The sequence below is a fragment of the Parathielavia appendiculata genome (genome assembly GCF_033297405.1).
Source record: "Parathielavia appendiculata strain CBS 731.68 unplaced genomic scaffold N657scaffold_6, whole genome shotgun sequence".
Lineage (NCBI taxonomy): Eukaryota > Fungi > Ascomycota > Sordariomycetes > Sordariales > Chaetomiaceae > Parathielavia > Parathielavia appendiculata.
This window is the reverse complement of record NW_026944225.1, coordinates 565631-585206: the sequence shown is the minus strand read 5'-3', so window position 1 is coordinate 585206 and position 19576 is coordinate 565631. Positions and strand designations below refer to the sequence as shown.

The window sequence follows — 19576 nt, the reverse complement described above, 5'->3', positions numbered from 1 at the left end:
GAGAGCCGAGGTTAGAACGCGAAGGGACTTTTTTCTGTTCTACAGGGAATCAGTCCCAAAGCTGCACGGCTAACGGGGAGGATCCTGGACTGGCTGATGGACTCGGGGAAACTGCCGATGTACAGTCTGGCCAGGAGGCTGGAGCTGGAGCTCGCAGTCTGATATCCCTTTCCTTCGAAGGCCAAGAGGCCTTCTCACTTTGTATTTGCAAAATCACACACTGATCGTGTCCTTGATTGTCGATATGAGTTTTTCACCCGGCCCACGAGGGCGCGGTTTTCCTGTATAGTAAGTTGTTGAAGGTCCGGCACGCCCTAGGGCACAACGGTGTAGGAATAATAATAACATTTTGTAAACCCTCCTCGTCCTCTTCACAAGCCTTGAGTACAGTCCATTGCAACACTACCTTACCTTGCTGACCTTGTTGAGAACAGGCTCGCTCAGCTTCTCACCTTGACCGTTGTCACAACATTAAAGCCCGAGAACACTGTCATGCCGTCCTACGCGAAGAAGCCCTGCCGCAGGGCGTCGAGTCTCAAATCAAAGCGAGAGCTGCAAGTGCACTGCATGGAGTCAATCTGTCTCAAGTCAGCAACGAGACTCAATTTGTTGTCCAGGATCAAACCCAACCCAACATGATATCAGCCGACTTGCTGACTACGGCATGCGAATCCAGCGAGCAACAGGAGTCTACGTACCACCTCGCAGACTTGTTTGACGGCATCGTGGTCACGCAGCTGGTTGCAGATGCCTCGCCGGACGATTCACTGCTTGGAGTTGGTAATTAGTCAGTTCGAAGGGAAGGGGGGGTGTCCCGGTTGCTCAAAAGAATCATTGAAGAAGATTTGCCAACGAAATGGGTCGGGCGCAGGGGAAGAACGGACAAAGGTTCGGACTCCAGTCGTCAACATATACATGTATCTACTTTGTCCTAATGAAGAACAGATACCCCATGCTCCCTGTTGAACCAAAACTCGTGCCTGCGGTTATCCGGCGGCGCCTCAGCCAGGGTAGGCCCCGTGTTAAGGTCGCTTGCCGGGCCGGCGAAACAGTGTCTGTCAGGCATGCGCGTAGTGCCGTGGGAGGCCCTGTATGGCCACCGGCTGGATCATCTCTTGTCGCTTGATGGTCTCGCGGCGCCCGATGTACCAAGCCAGGCCGACGAGGAGTATCACAGCGGAGATAACGCCGATTACTACCCCCATTATAACGCCAGCCGATATGCCTTCGTTTCGTGAACCGATCGGCAGCTGGCAAACTGGATCCGGTCGTGGCATGGGCCTCGCCGTTACTGGTGGTATTAGAAGGGGAGCCGGAAAGCCTGCTGCTGCTTGTGTCGGCCGTAGCGCTAGTGATGTTGAAGATATTGGTCGCCGAGTCGGGTGCCATCGTATTCTCCCCCCAGACGCCCAAAGCAAACATCTGAGAGACGGAAAAGTTCTTGGCTGTCCTACGAGCCAGACAAAGCTCGTTGTGTCTACTTGGTCGTCTGTAAGCACAGGAGTTAACCACAGATGCCATCTTTAGTTTCTTGTGGCTGCTGTACGAGTGATGTACTCTGCTAGTTCTCCGTGGGGTTTTCCGTTAAAGGTGGCAGCCTCAGCTGCAGTAAGCTAATAGAGCATGATGGATAATTTCTTTCCTTTGGGCGCTGGAGTCCACCTGAGCCAAAGCTGCGTTCCCATGACGTGAACGGGGTTCCTGCTGGGCGCGATCACGCCTGTAAACTCGGGCGGGCTCTCGAACTGCATACGGCCGAGGGCCGGTGGCGCTGATGAAGAGGCCGCGAGGGCACACAGGGCGGCGACTAACACGCGCATCGTCAATGCAACTGATGGGGTCAGCCAGCTGCTTGTGATGCGAGTCGTATTCCCACGGCGTTGTCCAGGTGGAAGAAGGATGCTCAGGAGCTTGCGATAAATTTACCACAATGCAATGTAGGCATCACGCCAGCACCTATCAAAAATTAGCCGCCGCCCTGGCGGCTGCGTGATTGAGGCTGCGTCTGAAACAAGCCACTTGAAATTTCAACGTACCTTATAGATTTGGTTAAGGACTTCGACCTTTTGGCTGCCCGAGGCCGCCTCGCCGCACTGGCCTTCATCATACACGCCCATCGAGCGTCCAATAAGGTAGGTTGCCGAGCAGCCGGACTGCCAGAGACGCGCTTCTTGACAGCATGCCCGTAGACAACGAATGTCGGAAGGCGTCAAACAGCACGAATTTGAAAGGGTCGAGAGGAAACAGTAAGGAAGGGCCTAGAAGGCTCGATCCTCCCAAGGCTAATTGTCCCTTCTGCCTCATTCCTTCCAATGCCTCAAAGAATCCACGATTATCACGCGAATTATCTCCGCCTTGCACGATATTACCAGGCAAGGAAGGCGATGCGGTACGACGTCGGAGCTATCGAACGCTTCAACGACTCGTCCCCATGCCCATGGTTACATTTATGCCAAGACACTAGGAGAGCCAAGCGCCCCGCTTCCTAGAGAAGAAAGTTGCCTATGAGGCTAGCGAGCAAGGGCTCTCATATGATCTTTGTTTGCAGGATGTGGTTCATTCAACCACCAACTGTAAGAACTCACCGCTGTCCGCTCGCTGTACTTGAACACATCGAAGAACATTGAAGTCCCAAGCCTGAAAGATGCGAATCAATATCTTCCCTTCCGGCTCACTAAAGAAACCACAATTAATCCGCCAGCCAAGCCCAGAAATACGCACAATGGACCACGAACACAATGTTATACGATTCAGATAAGGAAGACCGACCCCGCAAGGTGCTCGACACAGAACGCGACTTCAACTTAGTCAATTGTGAGCCTCCCGTGACTGGGAAGCTCCACGAATTGGCCGTCATACTGGCGCAAATCGAAGGGGGCGTTTCCTTCGCGGTACAGCCAACGCCATCTTCTGGCGCGGTCCAGCATGCGCGCCAAGTCATGAACGGTGGGGACAACGGTATCTGGACAGGCACCGAGTTCCGCCCTCTATCAACAGACCCGGAACCAGACGAGATGTTTGCCGTCAGGCGAGTCAATACCTCTTCGCCCTATCGACTACTCGAGCGTTTCTGCATCCGACGGCGCCATGTGCCCAGCGTGTCGGACCTGAAGACCATGGCCGTGATTACCGACGACGCCTGCCTTGTGATAATGGGAACGTAGGGGCACAAGGTGGCTATGCCTCCGTCATCAACAAAAACGGCCTGCCCCCTCGCTCCGATTCCAGCGTGACACCAGTGTGGGCCGGGACCTATCGCGAACCCTTGGAAAGCCAAGGTCCTGACGGCCAAGTGCACGCCCACACCAGCAACCGCGCCGAACTCGGGGCCGCCATCGCCGTCTTGGATTACTGGGTCTGGTGGGGCGAGGGCTGGGAACGCATCGTCATCGTGACGGGCTCCGAGTACATGGTGAACCACGTGACGCGTTGGCCGCCGACGTAGGCCGCGAATGGATGGCGAACAACGAGAGAGAGGTTTGTGGTCAACAGGGATCTGTGGGAGCAACTGAGTGCTAAGCTCGGTGAATATGCCATGGGAGGCTGCGAAGTTTCACCCTGGGCAGTGTCGCGGATGTTCGATGCGGTGGCAGATCAGGCAGCGAAGGCGGCGGGTGAGCAGATTGGCCCAGAGGAGTATTGCTCCTGGCGTGGTGTTATGGTCCAGGTCTGAGGCGCGAGAAATGGGACAAGTGTTTGGCTCGTCATTCTTGCAATGACGGGACTCTTGCATGGCGCTAAACTGGGCTGGGGACTGAGGCGCTTGTCCATTTCTCCTGTCCAACTACCGGGCAGGTACTGCGGTAACGTCTTGATGAATTAGAGTGATTTCACTTCGAGATAATCAGATGGAGATACACCCTGGATTGGAAACCTCACGGCCAGCCATCAGGGTGTTTGACGCCTTGTTCCGTCTTGTTCCACAGGTGAAAAGAAGGACCACAGCAGCACGTCACAAGTGACAGATGTCCTCCTGAAACAAAGCCTTGCGCTTGCGGATTATCTTGCACATTCCAGGTCTCGATTTGCTGCAGGCATGCCAAACTTGAAGCACGAGGCGCATCCAAGCCACAATGATGTCCGACGGCTGTTGAGCGATGAATCATTGCCAAGAAGCGAGGCACACCAGCTCAACCTATGGGCGATGCAAGAAGCCACGGACCGGTGCAGGCTGCGTCCCAGGAAATCTGCAATGCTCCGAAGGGCTGAGGAAAGTTGACGTCCGATTGAGTCGGCGGCCAATCATGATTCTATTACAACCATCTCAACGCGCTTGAAGGATTCCAAAAATACAGTGAGAACCTTGCTATGGATGGACTGATGGAATCCGATGGATATTGAATGCCTAACATTTGGCTTGTCGAAAGGAGGGATCGAGCCTTGGCTGGGCCAACAGGATCATACATCTGACCTAGGAGAGGTATATAAAGTATAGATCTCGTCGAATATGCCAATCCTCAGGTGCGCCTGAGTGTACGTCGAGGTCGAACACGCGACATCTCTTAACCATCTCTCAACAACAGACCATTATCACACCGGAGCTCACACAGTGCCTTGAATCCCAGTCGTCATGTGAGTGCTATTCGAATGCCCCATGGAGCTTTGGGTTGTGACTCTTGAAAATGAAAGACCGGCGATTGCTGACCCGTGAAGGCATTTCTTTCCGCTAGGCAAGTTGGCAGGGTTCTCTGCCATCCTCGCCCTGTCAGCTCAAGCAGTTGCCGGCGCCCGCCTTTTGGTCCGCCAAAACGGTACAGAGTGCAGCACCCTTATTGGCAATGTCGACGCCGGAAACGGAGGCCGCAAAGTCGGCATCGTGATAGACTCATCCGGCTCCATGATTGACAACGATCCCGACGACCTCCGTCTCGAAGCGGCGAAGCTCCTGAACAGCAAACTGATTACCTCGGCCGCCGCAACGGGCGGCAAGACGGGCGACGTGGTCACCGTGGTCGAGTTTTCGAGTGTCGCCGAAGTCCTGTATCCGCTTGGCGACCCCAGCGGCGCGGTGTCGAGCATCGACAGCATTGAAGCTGATGGTGGTACCTTCATTGGCGGTGGCGTCAGCGCGGCGCTCGACGAACTCACCAAGGCCAGCAGCGGCGCTACTGTCGACCGAACGGGGATCCTCGTGCTGACGGATGGCGTGGACGATCCCAGCTATCTCATCACCGATACCATCGAGTCCATTGAGCGCGCCACAGAACTGGGCATCCGAGTTTCCTTTGGCTTCCTCGCCATCGACGCTGCGCAGCAGGACTCGCGGATCACCACCGCCATCATCCGTTCCGGGGGCACATTCACCACCCTCAACACGGCAGGAGACGCCTCGCTGTTTGTGGCACAAGCCCTTCTCAACGGCCTGGCTGGCGCCCCGCGTTCCGGTCCCGTTGCCGTACTCCCGGGCCTGAAGACCGCCGGTCTGCTGTCCCAGACCAGCTCCAACACGTTCTCATACATGGCCCAGGCCGGCGAGTCGCTCAACGTCACGGTTACTGCCATCGACTCGATCGACCTCAAGGTCACGCTCCGAAACGGCGATACCAACACGGATTTCAAGACGGCAGCTACGGACGCTTCCGGAATTGCCTTTCTGGAACACACCACCCAAGAACGTCTGAACCTCAGCATTGCCGTGACAGCAGACAATGCGGCTGCCTCGGGACTCTTTTCCGTGCAGCTCGGGAGCTCCCTCAACCCCTGCACTGGCAACCCGAGCACGAACGCTACCTTGCCGACGCCCACGGCTTCATATTTCCCGCCCACGCCGACCACGTCGACGGTGCTCGTCACGGGCGCCGCTTCGTCGATGATGGGCGACTCTCAGAGAACAATTCTGGGATTCTCCTTGTTCGCGGTTGTTCTGGGTGTTTTGTGTTGAATACGGATAAGACCGGTGGTAGGTGTGAGCGTGCAAACGATTGAAAGAGGGCGGCGACAGAGAAGTGGGCGAACCGACAACCGAAGCCCATGGCCCGGTTAGGGATAAGGACATCCCGAAACAGGAAACGTACTATTGGTGTTGGTGGTTCGATCTCTGAGCAACGCCTCGGTTTCAAAGTACTAAGTCAGGTAATTACATAGCAAGCAATCTCTCCGGAGTTCTGAGAGCTGGCGAGTCTAGTCTCAAGTCAGGTACCCAACCCGAAGCTCTCTCTCTTATTGTGTCGCGGAAGCGGTCACAGTCTGCCGTAAGAAAACGGAAATCCAAGATCGACCGTCATGGGCCACTGCTGTGGGCGCTCCAGCGTTTGTCGCCAACATTGGTCCCGTCGTTGCCATGACGACGCGGGAGACCGGGGAAAGCCGTCAAAAGGATAAAGTCGGATGCTATGCGCCGTCGAGAAATCCATCCGGTGCGACGGTGGCGGCATGCCGCGAACTGCCTGAGATTATTTAAGGTAGTTACCCTTAGATCAGGCTAACAACAGATGGCAGGTACTACTAGTACATTATAGTACCAGTGCGAACGGGTTGGGGAGGCGGGGTAAGCTGTCGGCCTGACGTGGGCGCCATACGACTCCGATATCTGCGGCTCTCCGTCTCTCAGTATCCGACAGAGCATCACCGTTGAGGTCTTGAAGCATATCAGAGATCCGGGTGACCCACGTTGTCTTCCACCAGTCCACAAATTCAGCAAGCCTTTTACCAGGATCGCTAATGATACCAGCAATGTCTCCCTCAAACTCCTCTAGAATCTCTTCCAGCAACTCCAGGTCATGTGCATGTTCATCCTCAAGCGCTTCAACACCTTCTTTAGAACAAGGGGCCGCAAGCCTTGTCCTGCGGTCGGCAGCAGGTGTGCGGGATTTCGACGCATCCATCGTCCAGAATCTGAGGTATGCCAGGTGATGCGGTGGCTCAGGATATGCACCGAAAACCTCAAGTATCTTGCGCACAGCCCCCGCAGATATATCTAGGTTAGGTTGGAATGCTGGTCTCCCATAGTCAAACATCGTTGTTTTCAGCATCCATATTAGGGGAGTGCAGCCTTCAGTTGAGCATTTGCAATGACAGTCATCGACCAAGTCGGTTCAAACCAAGGCGTGGTTCATTCTGTTCGTAGATCGGATTGTTCACTCTTTCATAGTAGCTCAACCAAGGAAGGAATGTCCCTGACCTCGGGGCTCAAGACGGGATGTTGCTGCTTGCAGTGGTGTTTGTGGCCTGCCTCTGTCTAGCAACATGGAAACCATCAACTTTCAAAGTTGCAAACTTGGGGAAGCTGCGGAACTGCAAAAAATAAGTCTCACGACAAGTATCCATCGGCCTTCATACAGTCCAGAATTACGCGATACATTTCGGCCCTTTCTAACCATCGATTGGATCAAGAACATTGCACCGGCAATATTATCTTTTCTCTTTTCGTCGTTACCCGAGCCCAATCGTCACCACAGCGGCGCCGTCACAATGCAGCATAACGCACACTGCCTGCTCTCGTGAAGCCCAATTTCGCGCGTGATCCAGGGCCTCCTATGAGCGACTCGGAGTGGAAGAAGACAGTGGCAGAGGCTGAGAAGTTCATCCAAGAATATACAATGCGGGAGTGCCGCTATTCACCAAGGCGCACCTGAAGCACATCGGACACACATCCGATTAGAAAGTTTAAAGTCCCGGGCGTCGACGGCGAGGTGCTCGCATTTTTTCTTCCAAAAGGGCAAAGACCTCGGGCCACATCCCCGTGAGCCCGAATTCTGGCTTGTTGCGTACCTCCTCCTTTCCTCCATCCGGGCCCTCCCCATCCTCAGTCTAACGGGGCACTCCTCGCCAATTGCTTATAAGGACCCCTCCCGCAGAGCCAAATCCGTCATCTCCTACAAGCCGATCGAACTCCTCATCTTCGGCGAACTGGCCCCGTTTGGCCTACCTCCCCTGAGCATCGGCACCGTCACCGTTTCCCTTGTGTGCTCTTTAATACGCAATGCTGATGAATTGACTGGTTGCTTATCAGTGTCGACTCCGAGCCGCCGGAATCCTCACTTGACCCAAGTCCCATGGCTGATCCAGTGTCAAAGCGGGTCCCGAGGATGATGGAGGAATACGTCCAGCTGCCGTGGTCAAGTGATCAAGGGCTCGGGAAGTCGGCCATCCATGTCAGGAGTGACCTCATAGTCAAGTTGTATGATACTCAGTCACGGTAGGATTGTTCTGTTTGAAACTAGTAGTGATGCTTCAGCTCTCTATAGTGGTAGTGTAGGTTCTCAGCGACCTTGTTCGAGAAGCCCAAGTCCTCGTTTACTTAGCGGGAATATCTACAAGGAAACAGCAGACTTTTTATATCACTGTCATCCTTCAGACATAGATCCAGCCTTAGCAATAGAGCGGCAGTCAGGTGCAATAATCCAAGACACAGATCATCAGTTCGAGTCAATACGTATGGTGTGGGAGTATTGTGTCGTCAGCACTCTGGTCAAGACCCGCAAGTTAAAATACCTTACCTTATTGATAGCAGCACGGTCACGGTATGTTTGTACTGTTGGATATCGTCAGTAAGCTCCCTCTGTTCTGCTATATTGTAATCTGTATTGAACATTAGCCGATGTAATGAGCTGCGGCAACCTCGTCGCTAATCCCTCCTAGTCCCATTGAACATGATCTCATTCTTCCATTTAATTGCCTCCCACACACGGTTCTGTTTCCTCGCCTTGTCCAGAGCCCTCGTCGCCCACTCGTCCCACTCTGGAGTGGCTGGATAGGACCCGCTACGCTGAGCCCATTCAATCTCCTTCGTCTCGCGGATGGCGAACCACAGGGTCCTCGTGTAAGTCGGGAGGCCCTCTCTCAGGTCTTCGGGGTCTGTGACCTGGTCCGCTTTTCTTGCATCCTCCGGTGTGATATCTCTCACGTCATAGCGGGTTAGATCCCACGAGGCGCGGAGGGGAAGAAGGCCGATCATCCAGTAGGCAATGTTCAGGGACAAGTAGGCAGCCCCGACAAGGGCCTGCATGTTGAAGCTGCAGTTCCCCAACAGGATGACCGACGGCATCAGGAAGGCTGCGCTGAGCGTCATCAAGAGCCGGTACTTGAAGCCTGACACGAAATAATAGCACTCGTCTACTCCTGAGTACAGCTCCCTGGCGACCGCCTCGGTGCACTTGATGAGCAGGAACGCGCCCTCCTTGGTCCTAATCATGATGTCGCCCGGGGGCCCGGCCGCGGACGGGGGCCGCCCATTGATATATGGTTTCCACCGCGCCGCAAAGCTGATCGTTGTAGTAGTGATGCTAGCCAGGCCCACGGCGAGCAGGGCAGTGCCGTCCTCCCACAGCGCACCGGCAATAACCAGGCCGATGGTTATCAGGAAGCTGACAATGGTGAGTAGGTGAAGCGGCGAAGAAAAGGCTGCGCCGACGCGGGCAAGCTCATCTTTGTCCGAGGGATCTGACAGATTGTCGGGCGGTATTAACTCCACGTTGAGTGCCTCGTGTGCGTTGAGCACCGTCGGTGCGTTGGAGGCGAACTCAGCGACCGTCTCCTTCATTGTCGGCCGCCGACGGAGCCCCTGCGGCACCGCATTTCCGGGTTCCGGGTCGGGAAATGTGACCCCAGTGGCTTTGGCCTGTCCGTCCGCGGTCTTTCCAGAGCCGCCCACAGTGGCCAGCTGGGCGCTGTGCTGCTTTTGCTTCTTACGCCTGAGAAGGTGACTGTGCCGGATCTCCAGCACTTTAAATGCAAAAGGCCGAACCTGGTCGATGGGGTGAATGATGTTTGCAAAGAAGTTGAGTGTGTCGAGAACTATGCCGCTGTGCACGCCGCAGACCTTGGCCGTCTCGCGGGGCAGACTCGCCGGCCGCCGGGGCTGCAGGAGCGCGTGCGGCGCCGGCATGATGCGCGGTAGCAAGCACAGCTTCGACGAAGTAAGTGCCTGCGCATGCTCGCCAATGAACGACTCCCCAGTCACTGCGAGGAGCGCGACGATGTCGAGACGCCACCCCCCTGAATCATCTCGCCCGATTGGGAACTATCGCACACCATATGTCGAGTCAGCCGAAGTATCGAGTCCTTGGGTAGCAAGGTTGGGTCCCGGGAAATACCTACCCAACCAGACATTTCAACAATGTCCAAGGGGACAGGGAGCTGACAAAAGGTGTCGCGATAACCAAGTCCTGGGACGAAAGGGAAAAAACCAAGTCCAAGCTTCCCGCAGTGTCGTTGAGGTCCAAATATTCTCAGCTGCTGCGCCGCATCCAAAGTTCACCAGCCGCTCGATGCTACCGCTGCTGCCTAAAGAGGACTCCGTACGTATCCACACATTTTTTGGTGCTAAATTTCTCAGCTGCAGTCTGATAGGGTGCTTTGAATTCGATTACTGGCTCTGTAAACTGGAGAAGATCGATGCTGGGTGTTAGTGAGATTGGGTAGGAGAAGGGAGCTGCTGGATGCAGAAAAACACAATTTGGCCCTGGTTTGCTCACTGTATTGGTTAGTGCAATCATGAACTTCTTCTCTTCCTTTTCCATACCTCAATTTATCTTTTTCCTTTTTTTTTTTTTTTTTTTTTTGCCGAGGCTCAGCCCGGCACAGGTGTGGCGGAATTCAGGGGGTCTGTGCGGATCCCGTACAATTTTTTAGCTGACGATTCAGCCTTCAGACATGAACCCGCAGCGGGAGATTCGTGAAGATAAACCAATCACTGAAGTGATCATGCATTCGACCACCAAGCGCCGAAATACATCCTCCGGCCGGAATTCTACGCAGCTTAAACTCCCACTAACGTCGGAAACAACAGGACGAATAAGGTACCTTACTTATACCATGACTGCGCCACCGGCCGCAACCTTCCTAGACAACCCGCGCTTCCATCAGACCTTCTCACTCCCAGCTGACGCTCCACGCGGTCGCGCAAACCCTTTCACAGTCAAATACGCCGACTACGGCTACCGCAATGAGACGCAACCCGAGCAAGAGCGCATCCTCCTCTTTTTCAGCCCGTTGATGGCCTCGCGCCTGCTGCTGGTGACCAAAGACCATCTCGCAATCAAGCACAAGATCCGCATCATTTGCACCGACCGCCCGGGAGTGGGCGGCACCGATCCCGCGGAAGCAAAGGACAGGCTGAACCTTTGGAGGGGTAAATTTACATCTCTACTTCTTCCCAGGCCACATGCATGCTTACAATGAAAATAATTAGAAAACAAACCAAAAAGAATAAAAATAAAAATAAACAGAAGCGATCCCCGCCCTCCTGTCGCACCTCTCCATCCCCTACGTCCACGCCATAGTCGCCCACTCAGGCGGCACCGTCTACGCGCTCGACCTGCTGCTGCACCGGCCGGACCTGCTTCTCCCCCAGTCCGACCAACCTCACCAGTCCCCGACGTACCTCGCGCTCGGCGCACACGGGGTCGATGCCGCTCGGTTTGGTAAAGGAGTGGGTCCCCTTCTGCGCTGGTCAAGAGGACGGATGTGTTGGTCAAGATGGTGAATGATTATGTGGCGCCGGTTGTTGGGATGTCGATGGGGGTCTGTGACGAAGGTGGTGCCCGCTCGGGGCCAGCAGGAGGGCGGGGATGCAGAACAGGAGGAGGAGGGGAGGGCGTGGGAGGTGAAATGGGAGGAGGGGGTGTGGTCGGGTGTTATGCGGCGGGTGTATGACGAGGGGGTGAAGGGCATCTCGGAGGAGGCATCGATGCTTCTGCGCAAGGGAAAGAGTATGAAGGGCGGATTGGGTGATTGGGACGACTATGATGAGTTGGTGCAGCGGTTGAGGGAAGCACTGGCAGCTGCGGGGCGGAGGTTGAGGGTACGGGTGTTCTATGCTGAGAAGGACTCGGTGACAGGGGATGGCTGGTCGGCGTCGAAGGGAGCAAAGTGGTTTGACGGGTGCTGGGAGGGCGCTGAGGATGTGGTTGACTACCAGAGTAGGACCGTTCAGGGGGCGGATCACGATACGATTTGGGGGTTGAGATGGGGAGCGATTATAAGAGGTGTTTGAGAGCGTTGAAGATCCTGGCGAGGAGAGTTTGAGCACAAGCTGAGTGTTTCGGAGTCAGACCATCCTTCAACACTCCGCATTTTCTTGTTTTGAGCCGCCGTTGAGAAGTTGGGATCGAGCTTATCGCTCTCCCCCAGTCGCAGCGTCTGTAGGTCGTTCCATTTTTTGCTAGCAATATGGGAGGAAATCAGCTTTAGTTAATCCCTCTGCCGACCATCCCATTGTCCGCTGCCAATGGCGGCAAGCTCAAATACTACAACCCGTCAGCTACCTTAACTTTTATCTGAGGTCAGGAGGTGGAGATTTACAAGGCTGTTCCCAACGAGCACTGTACAACACAACCAGACCTCGCTCAGAACTCTCCGTAGCGCAGGTGGTTAAGGCAGTGTACCCAGCCAAACATTGGGGGTTTGACGAGAGACTGTCCCCTTCTCTTGGAAGCCACTGTCTCCTTTTTTCAAACCCGGTAGTGGACACCTTCGGTGTCTTTAATACGGTATCTTCCATAGGTTTGCGTTCACCCATACATTGATTCCTTGGTCTTTGTATTGATGGTTTTTCTACCAGAGCCCTGTTAACGGTCTGTCTCGGAGTGCCACCTTGATGGCCACAACGGATAATGCCCAGCCAAACTACCGTCATGGGTGCATAAGGTAATTATTAGGTGAATGACAAGTCGCCCTTACTAGCACTGCTCGCTTTGAATCTCGGACCACATCTCTATGTCACAGCACGTCAGCTATATTAGACTGGCCAAGTTTAGCATTGCTGACTGCGGGACGTTCAACCTTTTGACCTGCGTGGGCCGTCTGGGCTCTCTGGGGATGGAAGAGGCGGAGCAAAGGGTTCGAAAAACAAACCGAAGTTGTCACCGCCACCTTGATCATCCATCCACCTTCCCTCAAGTCGAACAGTGACCTGAGGTTGACAACGGCTTCGTCGGTATAGGACACATAATCTGCCCAGCGCACAATCAACTTCGGCAGAATGAGCCGAACATGTGATGCAACTCTAAACCCAATATTACCCTATTGGCTACCAGGACGTTTCATCGGAGAATTAAACGAAGAGCGGGGGAGTGCACATACATGCGGACAGAGTTGCTCGCCACGTCCACTGGCAATTTGCCATCTATGGCTGTGGCTGGGTGCTTTGGTTGATTCGTTGGCGCTCTGCTGTGGAAGTGAAGGGGAAAAGACCCCATTCCCCCGGGCTTTGCTCGGTCAGCCTGTTTGCGTTTTAGCCCGCCAAGTCTTCCTCAATGAGGGATTGATGGTGCACGGGGCTTGGAATCAGTTATGCTTTGGGGAACTGGGGGAGATGACTCGGCGTTTATTAGAACGTCACAGCAAACTCGGGAGACAACCCCAAGAAGCAGGTCGGTAGCCAGGTCGGGCTGAACGGGATACGGATGTGCAGGACATGTCGGTATTCGGTTGTCGCTTGTTGAAGAGGGAGTGTCTACAGTCGGTTCTCTATTTAAAATGGCCTGTTTATGACGTATCTAATGTTGGGAGATGGTATCCAGGTCAGTGTACGACTCTCACATGGGAGTCAATTGCTCGCGCACGGCCCAGTCGAAGACATGCAGCCGGGCAACAGCTTGCCAAAGGGGCCCAACGATCCAGAAAATAAGCATTGATGCCAGCAGGGCGTCCCGTGTGGTTGCCTTGCAAGTGGATCAGCGGAGAGTCGAAATGCAATAGCCACAAGACGCATGATGCCGCTGAAGTCGTCCTCTCGGAACTTCCTCCACCGGCGGAATTGATCGTCCCTCTCCCTGTATCTACAACCTATGCAGGCAGGACAATCTGATGGCTGCTCCCTGGCCGGAGACGATTAGGGCCCGCGAGATCAGCCCTGACATTGCTCTGATTTATCCAGGATCTGAGGTGATAGCGGTCCAGAAAGGGTAGCAATGTGTACCGAGGTAGCGATGGAGCGGTGTAAATCTAGCCGTTGGCCGGCCTGATCCCTTCTGGAGTCTGGACGACTCTCTGGGGTAGCCGGCGGCAGGGAGGATAAAGCGCAGCACGCGATAAGGTATGGCACCGTGTAAAACCACGGGAACCGCCATCCATAAGCAGCTGTGTGTTCAAGGCAAGACAGGCACCTCTCCATGCGAGGCGCATAATTATTGGATGCACTCGGGCATTAACTAAGGTTCGGAGCATGCCAATGCGGAAGCTGACAAGCACTGCGGATGAATCGAGCCGTGCCACCTTGGATTGCACCCAGGCCGGGTCGCACAGCGTGAACACTGCTGACCGTGCGACTAAAGGCGACGTTGACAATCGTGCTGTCAAGGGTGGGTCAAGACGGACACGCCAGGGCTGAGGTGCATCGTCTCGAGACGGCCGAGCATACGGGATTAGACGAGCGCGTTGATGACTCCCAGCGGGGTTTGCTGAAAGAACCTTTGGGAAGAAGAGGACCACCTAACGGCCTGACGTGCCTGCTTTGCATCAAGCCAAACTTTCCGCGATGATATCTCATTAAGGGAAACGCCGAAAGCTGGTCGACGCTGCGATCGGCGATACCGTAATTGCCCTCTCCAGACTTGGCTTGGATGACCGATCTGGTCAATCGGGTCTCGGGTTGGGCGCGTTTCTGCTGTGTAGTCCCCAGAGTGTTTGACTGAAGGCGTGGTGCGAGGCTGGAGCGAGAAGTTCGAACAATGATTGTGCATTAGATCTTGTTCTTCGCTTGATTTGCTGCGGCCAAGGCATTCTCAAGCTGCTTGAATTCGACATTTTACTTCGTACTCTAGAACGGAATGCCTTCTTTTTAGGTAGGGGTCGCATCCGTTGGATCCCGATCTTCCCAGCGCGAGCGGCCCTGGCTGCTTGGTCTCAGGGTGTGTGATGACTTGCTGACAACGGCGCCCGTCAGCATCGATGTTCCTGCGGCTCCACAACAATCGCCCGCGTCAATTCCGCCACGACGAAAGATCAACAAATTCATGTCTCACAGATCCACCCGAGCCTCGAACTGCGATGTCGCAACGAAAAATTTAACGGTCACGTTGGCCGTCTTGCTTAAACCATAGATTGCCGCGACGACGAATACCTGCACCTGCAGAAACCACGAGTGAGCGACGACGATCTGATGAACCCGAATCGGACGGCGTTGTTTCGATGTACGGAATACTGTTACAGCAAATGTACCTGGCCTTAGAATATTTCCCGGCGTATTCTCGGAGTTTGCCTTGCCCATACAAACGTGGTCCCCCGTCTGTGCAAATTGCACACGCGCACCTCAACTATCTGCCCTGCACCACTGCAGATTCGACGGGCTTTGGACTTCAAGGGTACGGACATGCTCCGCATCGGTGTGCTGTGCTCCAGGGCGGCGCGGCTCACAACCTGACTCGCCAGGGTATGGAAATCAAGCACCCCCGTACGGATACTTAACAACATCGAGAAACGCTCCCCTGTTCCAGGTTGGCTGGATTTCCATGGGGGACATGTGCTGTGGCTTGCCTCAGACCCGGCGGGCTGCCTGTCAGACCCATGCAAGTTGCTGCATGAGGTGCACAACAGGTGGCTGCAGCGGGCTTGGCCTGGCTTCCATTGTGGGACAGCGTTGAGAGCGGATTCGTCAGGCCTGATGCACAGTTATCCTCGACCCTCTTTGCACTCGTTTCTCGTCGCCGAAAGAGGGGTGTCTTCCGGGGGTAGGTGACGGCAACGAGCTTCATTTTTGCAATTGCAGTCGGCCCGTCAATCTTGGGAGGTTCTCTGGGATCTGGCCAACCTTCCCCCGTGCTCAATCTATCCGTACACCAATAGAGGCCAAGCTTCTTTCCCTTGTCCCCCCAGCCTTCGATGCTTCGTCCCGCCTGCTCGTGACATATGCTTGCATGCGTCGTTACGACTAGCCGAGACAGCACTTCCTTTGGCCCTCCGCTGCTACTTGCGCCCTCCATATGGCCATCTTAGGTCTGCGCTCCAGAGAAATCGACCATCACGGCGTTCGCGAGGTACCAACCGAGTACACTGCGATCTTCCTCCCGGAACAGGCTAGTTACGGAGTTGCCCCCAGGATCTGGCTGACGGGGATATTACCCCACAATTCAACCACGCGAAAACACTTCTTGACGCTAGCCGCAAGACCCATTCGCCGGTGATCCACCCCGGGACAGTTGGGACGCCGCAGAATCCGACCCCATCCGCCTCCTCTCTCCGATTCCCGTCCCCAAACACCAACTTTTGGAGAAGACGCCCAGGCCCTATCTCGGCTTAAGGGACACACTTGGAGAATCACAAAAGACGCCGTTGCATCTGCCGCAATACCGACCGACGACCGCTGTCCTCGCTTCTCTACACCAGCCGCAGGTTGCTCTGGAGAAGAGTGATGGAATATCTCTACGTAACGTCTTGACAGCTATCACGAGACGAGCCCGATCGAGTGGAGACCGTACCGGAGGCCTGGGTTTGCCGTGTGCGGGGGTCTCGGAATCTTCAGGCCTCACGCTTGCTGTCCGATTATCAGGAACGTGATCCCGCTGCTCTGACTCCATCACTCCCGCGTGCTTCACCATGTCGCAAGGCGACATCCAAGCCGGCCACAAGAACTTCCCGTCCATCGAGCTCGAGTTCTCTCCTGCCGCCGGCGGTCCTGAAACAAACCTCAGCCAGCCGAATCCCAAGCTGGAAGGCTCCAATGAGACACTGGACAGCATCACCGCCGCCGTCCACAACATGTCGGATACCGCGCACTTCGGCGACTTCCAGTTCTCCTACCAGAGCCCGATGGAGGAGTCGCCCATGAACGGCCTCGCCCATGGGTTCGACCACCATGGGGCAGATACCTTTACAACGCCCCAGGCGACATCGATATCGCCAATGCAGGACCGACAAGACTCGGTAGCTTCTATCACCGTCCAGACTTCCGCCTATGGGGACCCCAGCGGGCGACGGCTCAGCCCGGATGGGTCCGACAACGGTACGCCAGACAGCAATGTGAACGGGGCTCACCTCCTGGAAGAGCCCATGTCGGACGAGTTCGGTCTCTCCACGGGCGGTCTGGCGGACGGGACGGACCTGGGCGGGAAGAAGGGGGACAAATCGGATGCTGTACCGGCATGGAGCGAATTAAAAACAAAGGCGGGAAAGGAGCGGAAACGGTTGCCGCTGGCCTGCATCGCGTGCCGCCGCAAGAAGATCCGCTGCTCGGGTGAGAAGCCTGCTTGCAAGCACTGCCTGCGTTCGCGCATTCCGTGCGTGTACAAGGTCACGGCTCGCAAGGCTGCACCGAGGACCGACTACATGGCCATGTTGGACAAGCGGTTAAAGCGGATGGAGGAACGCATCATCAAGGTCGTGCCTAAGGCGGAGCAGGATGCCCTGTCATCGTCAGTGATCCGAGCCGTAGTGAAGCCTGCGATCCCGGGCACAATACCTGGCAGCGGAAAAGGCGCTGCGAAGAAACGCGGCGCTGACGAAGCCTTTGGCCCGGACCTGGACCACTGGGCTCGTGCGCCTTCGAGATCCAACATCGACGGACCGAACAAGCCCTCGACGATCCTTGTGCAGGAGGCAGAAGAGAGCAAACTCTTGCTCGAGGGGGGCGATGCTCTCCCATCCAAAGAACTACAAGAACATCTCGCTGAGGTGTTTTTCGAAAACATCTATGGCCAGGCCTACCATCTCCTCCACAAGCCCAGCTTTATGAGGAAGCTCAAGTAGGTCCATCACCCGTTGACTGTATATCGTATCTTCCAAAATGCTGACCAATGGCACACCAGAGCTGGCACACTTCCCCCGGTCTTGGTACTATCCGTGTGCGCGATTGCCGCACGCTTCTCAAACCACCCGAAGCTGAACACAAACCCGAATTTCCTTCGCGGGGAAGAGTGGGCATCCACTGCCCGAGATATTCTGACGAAACGATACGAATGGCCCAACATCACCATATTGACCTGCCTATTGATTCTAGGCCTACATGAATTCGGGACGTGTCACGGTGGGCGAAGTTGGGCATTGGGAGGACAGGCTATCCGCATGGCTTTTGCTCTCCAGCTTCACAAAGACCTAGAGCACGACCCCTTACGCATCCCGGGAAAGACGCAGCTAAGCTTCATCGACCGCGAGATTCGGAGGCGAACAATGTGGGCTTGCTTCTTGATGGACCGTTTCAACTCGTCGGGGACGGACCGGCCGACCTTCATCCGGGAGGAGACGTTGAAGATTCCGCTGCCTATCAAGGAGAAGAATTTCCAATACGACCTCCCGGGACCCACCGAAACACTGAGCGGACAGGTTCTGGAGCCCCTTTCCGAGGACCATCCCAACGAGGCAAGAGACAATATGGGGGTTGCGGCCTGGATGATAAAGGCTATCGCGTTATGGGGACGCATTATCGGGTACTTAAACCAGGGGGGGAAGGAGTTGGATCCCCATCCGATGTGGAGCCCCGAATCAGAGTACGCCAAGCTCCTCAAGCAGACCGAAGACTTTCTGGCCGAGCTGCCCGAATCTCTAGCATACACGCCGGAGAATCTGAAGGGGCACGAGACGGACAGCATGGCAAACCAGTTTCTATTTCTTCACATATCGATCCAGCAGAACATCCTCTTCATGAACAGGTTCGCCGTATCATCGCCAAATGGGCCTTCGCTTCAAGACATACCCAAAGCGTTTGTCACGAAGGCCGGGGCGAAGGCGTTCGCCGCCGCGAACCGGATATCCGAGCTCATTAGAGACGGCGAGTCGCACTTCATCACCGCTCCATTCACCGGGTACTGCGCATTTTTATCTAGTACCGTCCATATCTTTGGCATATTCTCGGGGAACCCCACGATGGAAGCCACCTCGAAGCGAAATCTGGCCACCAATGTCCGGTTTTTGTCCAAGATGAAGCGATACTGGGGCATGTTTCACTGGATGTCGGAGAATCTCCGCGAGCAATACCGCACTTGTGCCGACGCCGCGAGACAAGGCAATAATCCTGTTAACGAAAGCGCCGCTTCGCCCATATTCCAATACGGTGACTGGTTCGACCGCTACCCCCACGGTGTGTCGCAATCCGACTTCCTCGACCCCGCCACATACAAGAAGACAGAAAAGGGAGAAGATGCCGTCCTCGAACAGAAACCCGAACTTCACACGGTCGAAGAATTCTTCACCACGCTCTCTCCGCAAAGCGCCGAGAACGCGGTGGCCGCGGCGGCGAACAGCGTCCGTGCCGCCCAGCTCAAGCGAAAATCCATCGTCCGCAAAGCGAGTACCGCCTCCCGCGCCGGCGGGCCAGGGTTAGATCACGGCCTGGAGCCTCTCCAGACTGACTTTGCCAGGGCCACCGCCGAGCAGCTCCACGCGGCCCGCCTGCATCAACGCACCTATTCCGGCGCGAACCCCAACGGCGGAGCTCCAACAAGCGGCGCTCCCCCAGGCTCCTTCAACTCCCTCGCCGTAGGAGCCAACGGCCCTTACCACCCGGCGCTCTCCCCCGTCTCCCCGGTCGCCTTTTCCCATCCCCACCACCACCACCACCATCCACCACAATCCTTTTTCCCCCCGGATCCCTTCGCCATGCCGCTGGCCGCCGCCCACGGCATGACCCGCCTCGACAGACAACTCGTCTTTGGCGCCTACGGCGGACACAGCCACGCCGTCGACCACCCCTCGCTCGCCGGCT

General features: G+C 55.6%; 10 protein-coding genes across 10 annotated transcripts; 5 read left to right on the top strand and 5 right to left on the bottom strand.

Moving 5' to 3' along the window:
- Nucleotides 1-749: 749 nt before the first annotated feature.
- On the bottom strand, nt 750-1810 carry N657DRAFT_419939 (uncharacterized protein). Its single transcript, XM_062787278.1, has one exon. The coding sequence runs from the start codon at nt 1519-1521 to the stop codon at nt 922-924; it is 600 nt and encodes a 199-aa protein (XP_062647432.1). The 5' UTR covers nt 1522-1810; the 3' UTR covers nt 750-921.
- Nucleotides 1811-2738: 928 nt separating this feature from the next.
- N657DRAFT_671754 (uncharacterized protein) lies at nt 2739-3915 on the top strand (the record flags this gene model as incomplete). Its single annotated transcript, XM_062795607.1, has 3 exons — nt 2739-3160; nt 3229-3441; nt 3493-3915. 3 exons carry the CDS (start codon nt 2739-2741, stop codon nt 3671-3673), a joined length of 816 nt encoding a protein of 271 aa, XP_062647431.1. The 3' UTR covers nt 3674-3915.
- A 276-nt stretch (nt 3916-4191) lies between these two features.
- On the top strand, nt 4192-6167 carry N657DRAFT_419903 (uncharacterized protein). Its single transcript, XM_062787277.1, has 3 exons — nt 4192-4461; nt 4524-4572; nt 4654-6167. Coding segments are annotated over exons 2-3 (1230 nt in total). The 5' UTR covers nt 4192-4461; nt 4524-4570; the 3' UTR covers nt 5882-6167.
- Nucleotides 6168-8394: 2227 nt separating this feature from the next.
- N657DRAFT_645241 (uncharacterized protein) lies at nt 8395-10169 on the bottom strand. Its single transcript, XM_062792921.1, has 2 exons — nt 10039-10169; nt 8395-9961 (listed from the first exon to the last, which is right to left on the bottom strand). The coding sequence occupies exons 1-2, from the start codon at nt 10048-10050 to the stop codon at nt 8567-8569; spliced, it is 1407 nt and encodes a 468-aa protein (XP_062647429.1). The 5' UTR covers nt 10051-10169; the 3' UTR covers nt 8395-8566.
- A 161-nt stretch (nt 10170-10330) lies between these two features.
- Nucleotides 10331-11935, top strand: N657DRAFT_671751 (uncharacterized protein; the record flags this gene model as incomplete). The annotated part of the gene is made up of 4 exons (XM_062795606.1): nt 10331-10422; nt 10592-11071; nt 11169-11371; nt 11477-11935. Exons 1-4 carry the CDS (start codon nt 10380-10382, stop codon nt 11933-11935), a joined length of 1185 nt encoding a protein of 394 aa, XP_062647428.1. The 5' UTR covers nt 10331-10379.
- A 159-nt stretch (nt 11936-12094) lies between these two features.
- Nucleotides 12095-12797, bottom strand: N657DRAFT_645239 (uncharacterized protein). Its single transcript, XM_062792920.1, has 4 exons — nt 12724-12797; nt 12622-12655; nt 12244-12495; nt 12095-12188 (listed from the first exon to the last, which is right to left on the bottom strand). The coding sequence occupies exons 3-4, from the start codon at nt 12458-12460 to the stop codon at nt 12133-12135; spliced, it is 273 nt and encodes a 90-aa protein (XP_062647427.1). The 5' UTR covers nt 12461-12495; nt 12622-12655; nt 12724-12797; the 3' UTR covers nt 12095-12132.
- A 56-nt stretch (nt 12798-12853) lies between these two features.
- Nucleotides 12854-13373, top strand: N657DRAFT_645238 (uncharacterized protein). The gene has a single exon (XM_062792919.1). It carries the CDS (start codon nt 12923-12925, stop codon nt 13319-13321), a length of 399 nt encoding a protein of 132 aa, XP_062647426.1. The 5' UTR covers nt 12854-12922; the 3' UTR covers nt 13322-13373.
- Nucleotides 13374-13679: 306 nt separating this feature from the next.
- N657DRAFT_419664 (uncharacterized protein) lies at nt 13680-14181 on the bottom strand. Its single transcript, XM_062787276.1, has one exon. The coding sequence runs from the start codon at nt 14054-14056 to the stop codon at nt 13790-13792; it is 267 nt and encodes an 88-aa protein (XP_062647425.1). The 5' UTR covers nt 14057-14181; the 3' UTR covers nt 13680-13789.
- Nucleotides 14182-14854: 673 nt separating this feature from the next.
- N657DRAFT_645237 (uncharacterized protein) lies at nt 14855-15429 on the bottom strand. The gene is made up of 2 exons (XM_062792918.1): nt 15313-15429; nt 14855-15245 (listed from the first exon to the last, which is right to left on the bottom strand). Exon 2 carries the CDS (start codon nt 15149-15151, stop codon nt 14903-14905), a length of 249 nt encoding a protein of 82 aa, XP_062647424.1. The 5' UTR covers nt 15152-15245; nt 15313-15429; the 3' UTR covers nt 14855-14902.
- A 1047-nt stretch (nt 15430-16476) lies between these two features.
- N657DRAFT_536529 (uncharacterized protein) lies at nt 16477-19095 on the top strand (the record flags this gene model as incomplete). The annotated part of the gene is made up of 2 exons (XM_062787782.1): nt 16477-17621; nt 17685-19095. Coding segments are annotated over 2 exons (2556 nt in total), but the record flags the coding sequence as incomplete, so codon positions are not given.
- Between the last annotated feature and the right edge of the window lie 481 nt (nt 19096-19576).

Coding starts and splice junctions, on each gene's coding strand:
- N657DRAFT_645239 (XM_062792920.1), bottom strand. CDS start 12,460: ATGGGTGAACGCAAACCTATGGAAGATACCGTATTAAAGACACCGAAG. Junction 12,189..12,243: donor TGCTCGTTGGGAACAGCCTT/GTAAATCTCCAC, acceptor GACGGGTTGTAG/TATTTGAGCTTGCCGCCATT.
- N657DRAFT_645238 (XM_062792919.1), top strand. CDS start 12,923: ATGAGCCGAACATGTGATGCAACTCTAAACCCAATATTACCCTATTGG.
- N657DRAFT_419939 (XM_062787278.1), bottom strand. CDS start 1,521: ATGGCATCTGTGGTTAACTCCTGTGCTTACAGACGACCAAGTAGACAC.
- N657DRAFT_419664 (XM_062787276.1), bottom strand. CDS start 14,056: ATGGAGAGGTGCCTGTCTTGCCTTGAACACACAGCTGCTTATGGATGG.
- N657DRAFT_645237 (XM_062792918.1), bottom strand. CDS start 15,151: ATGGGCAAGGCAAACTCCGAGAATACGCCGGGAAATATTCTAAGGCCA.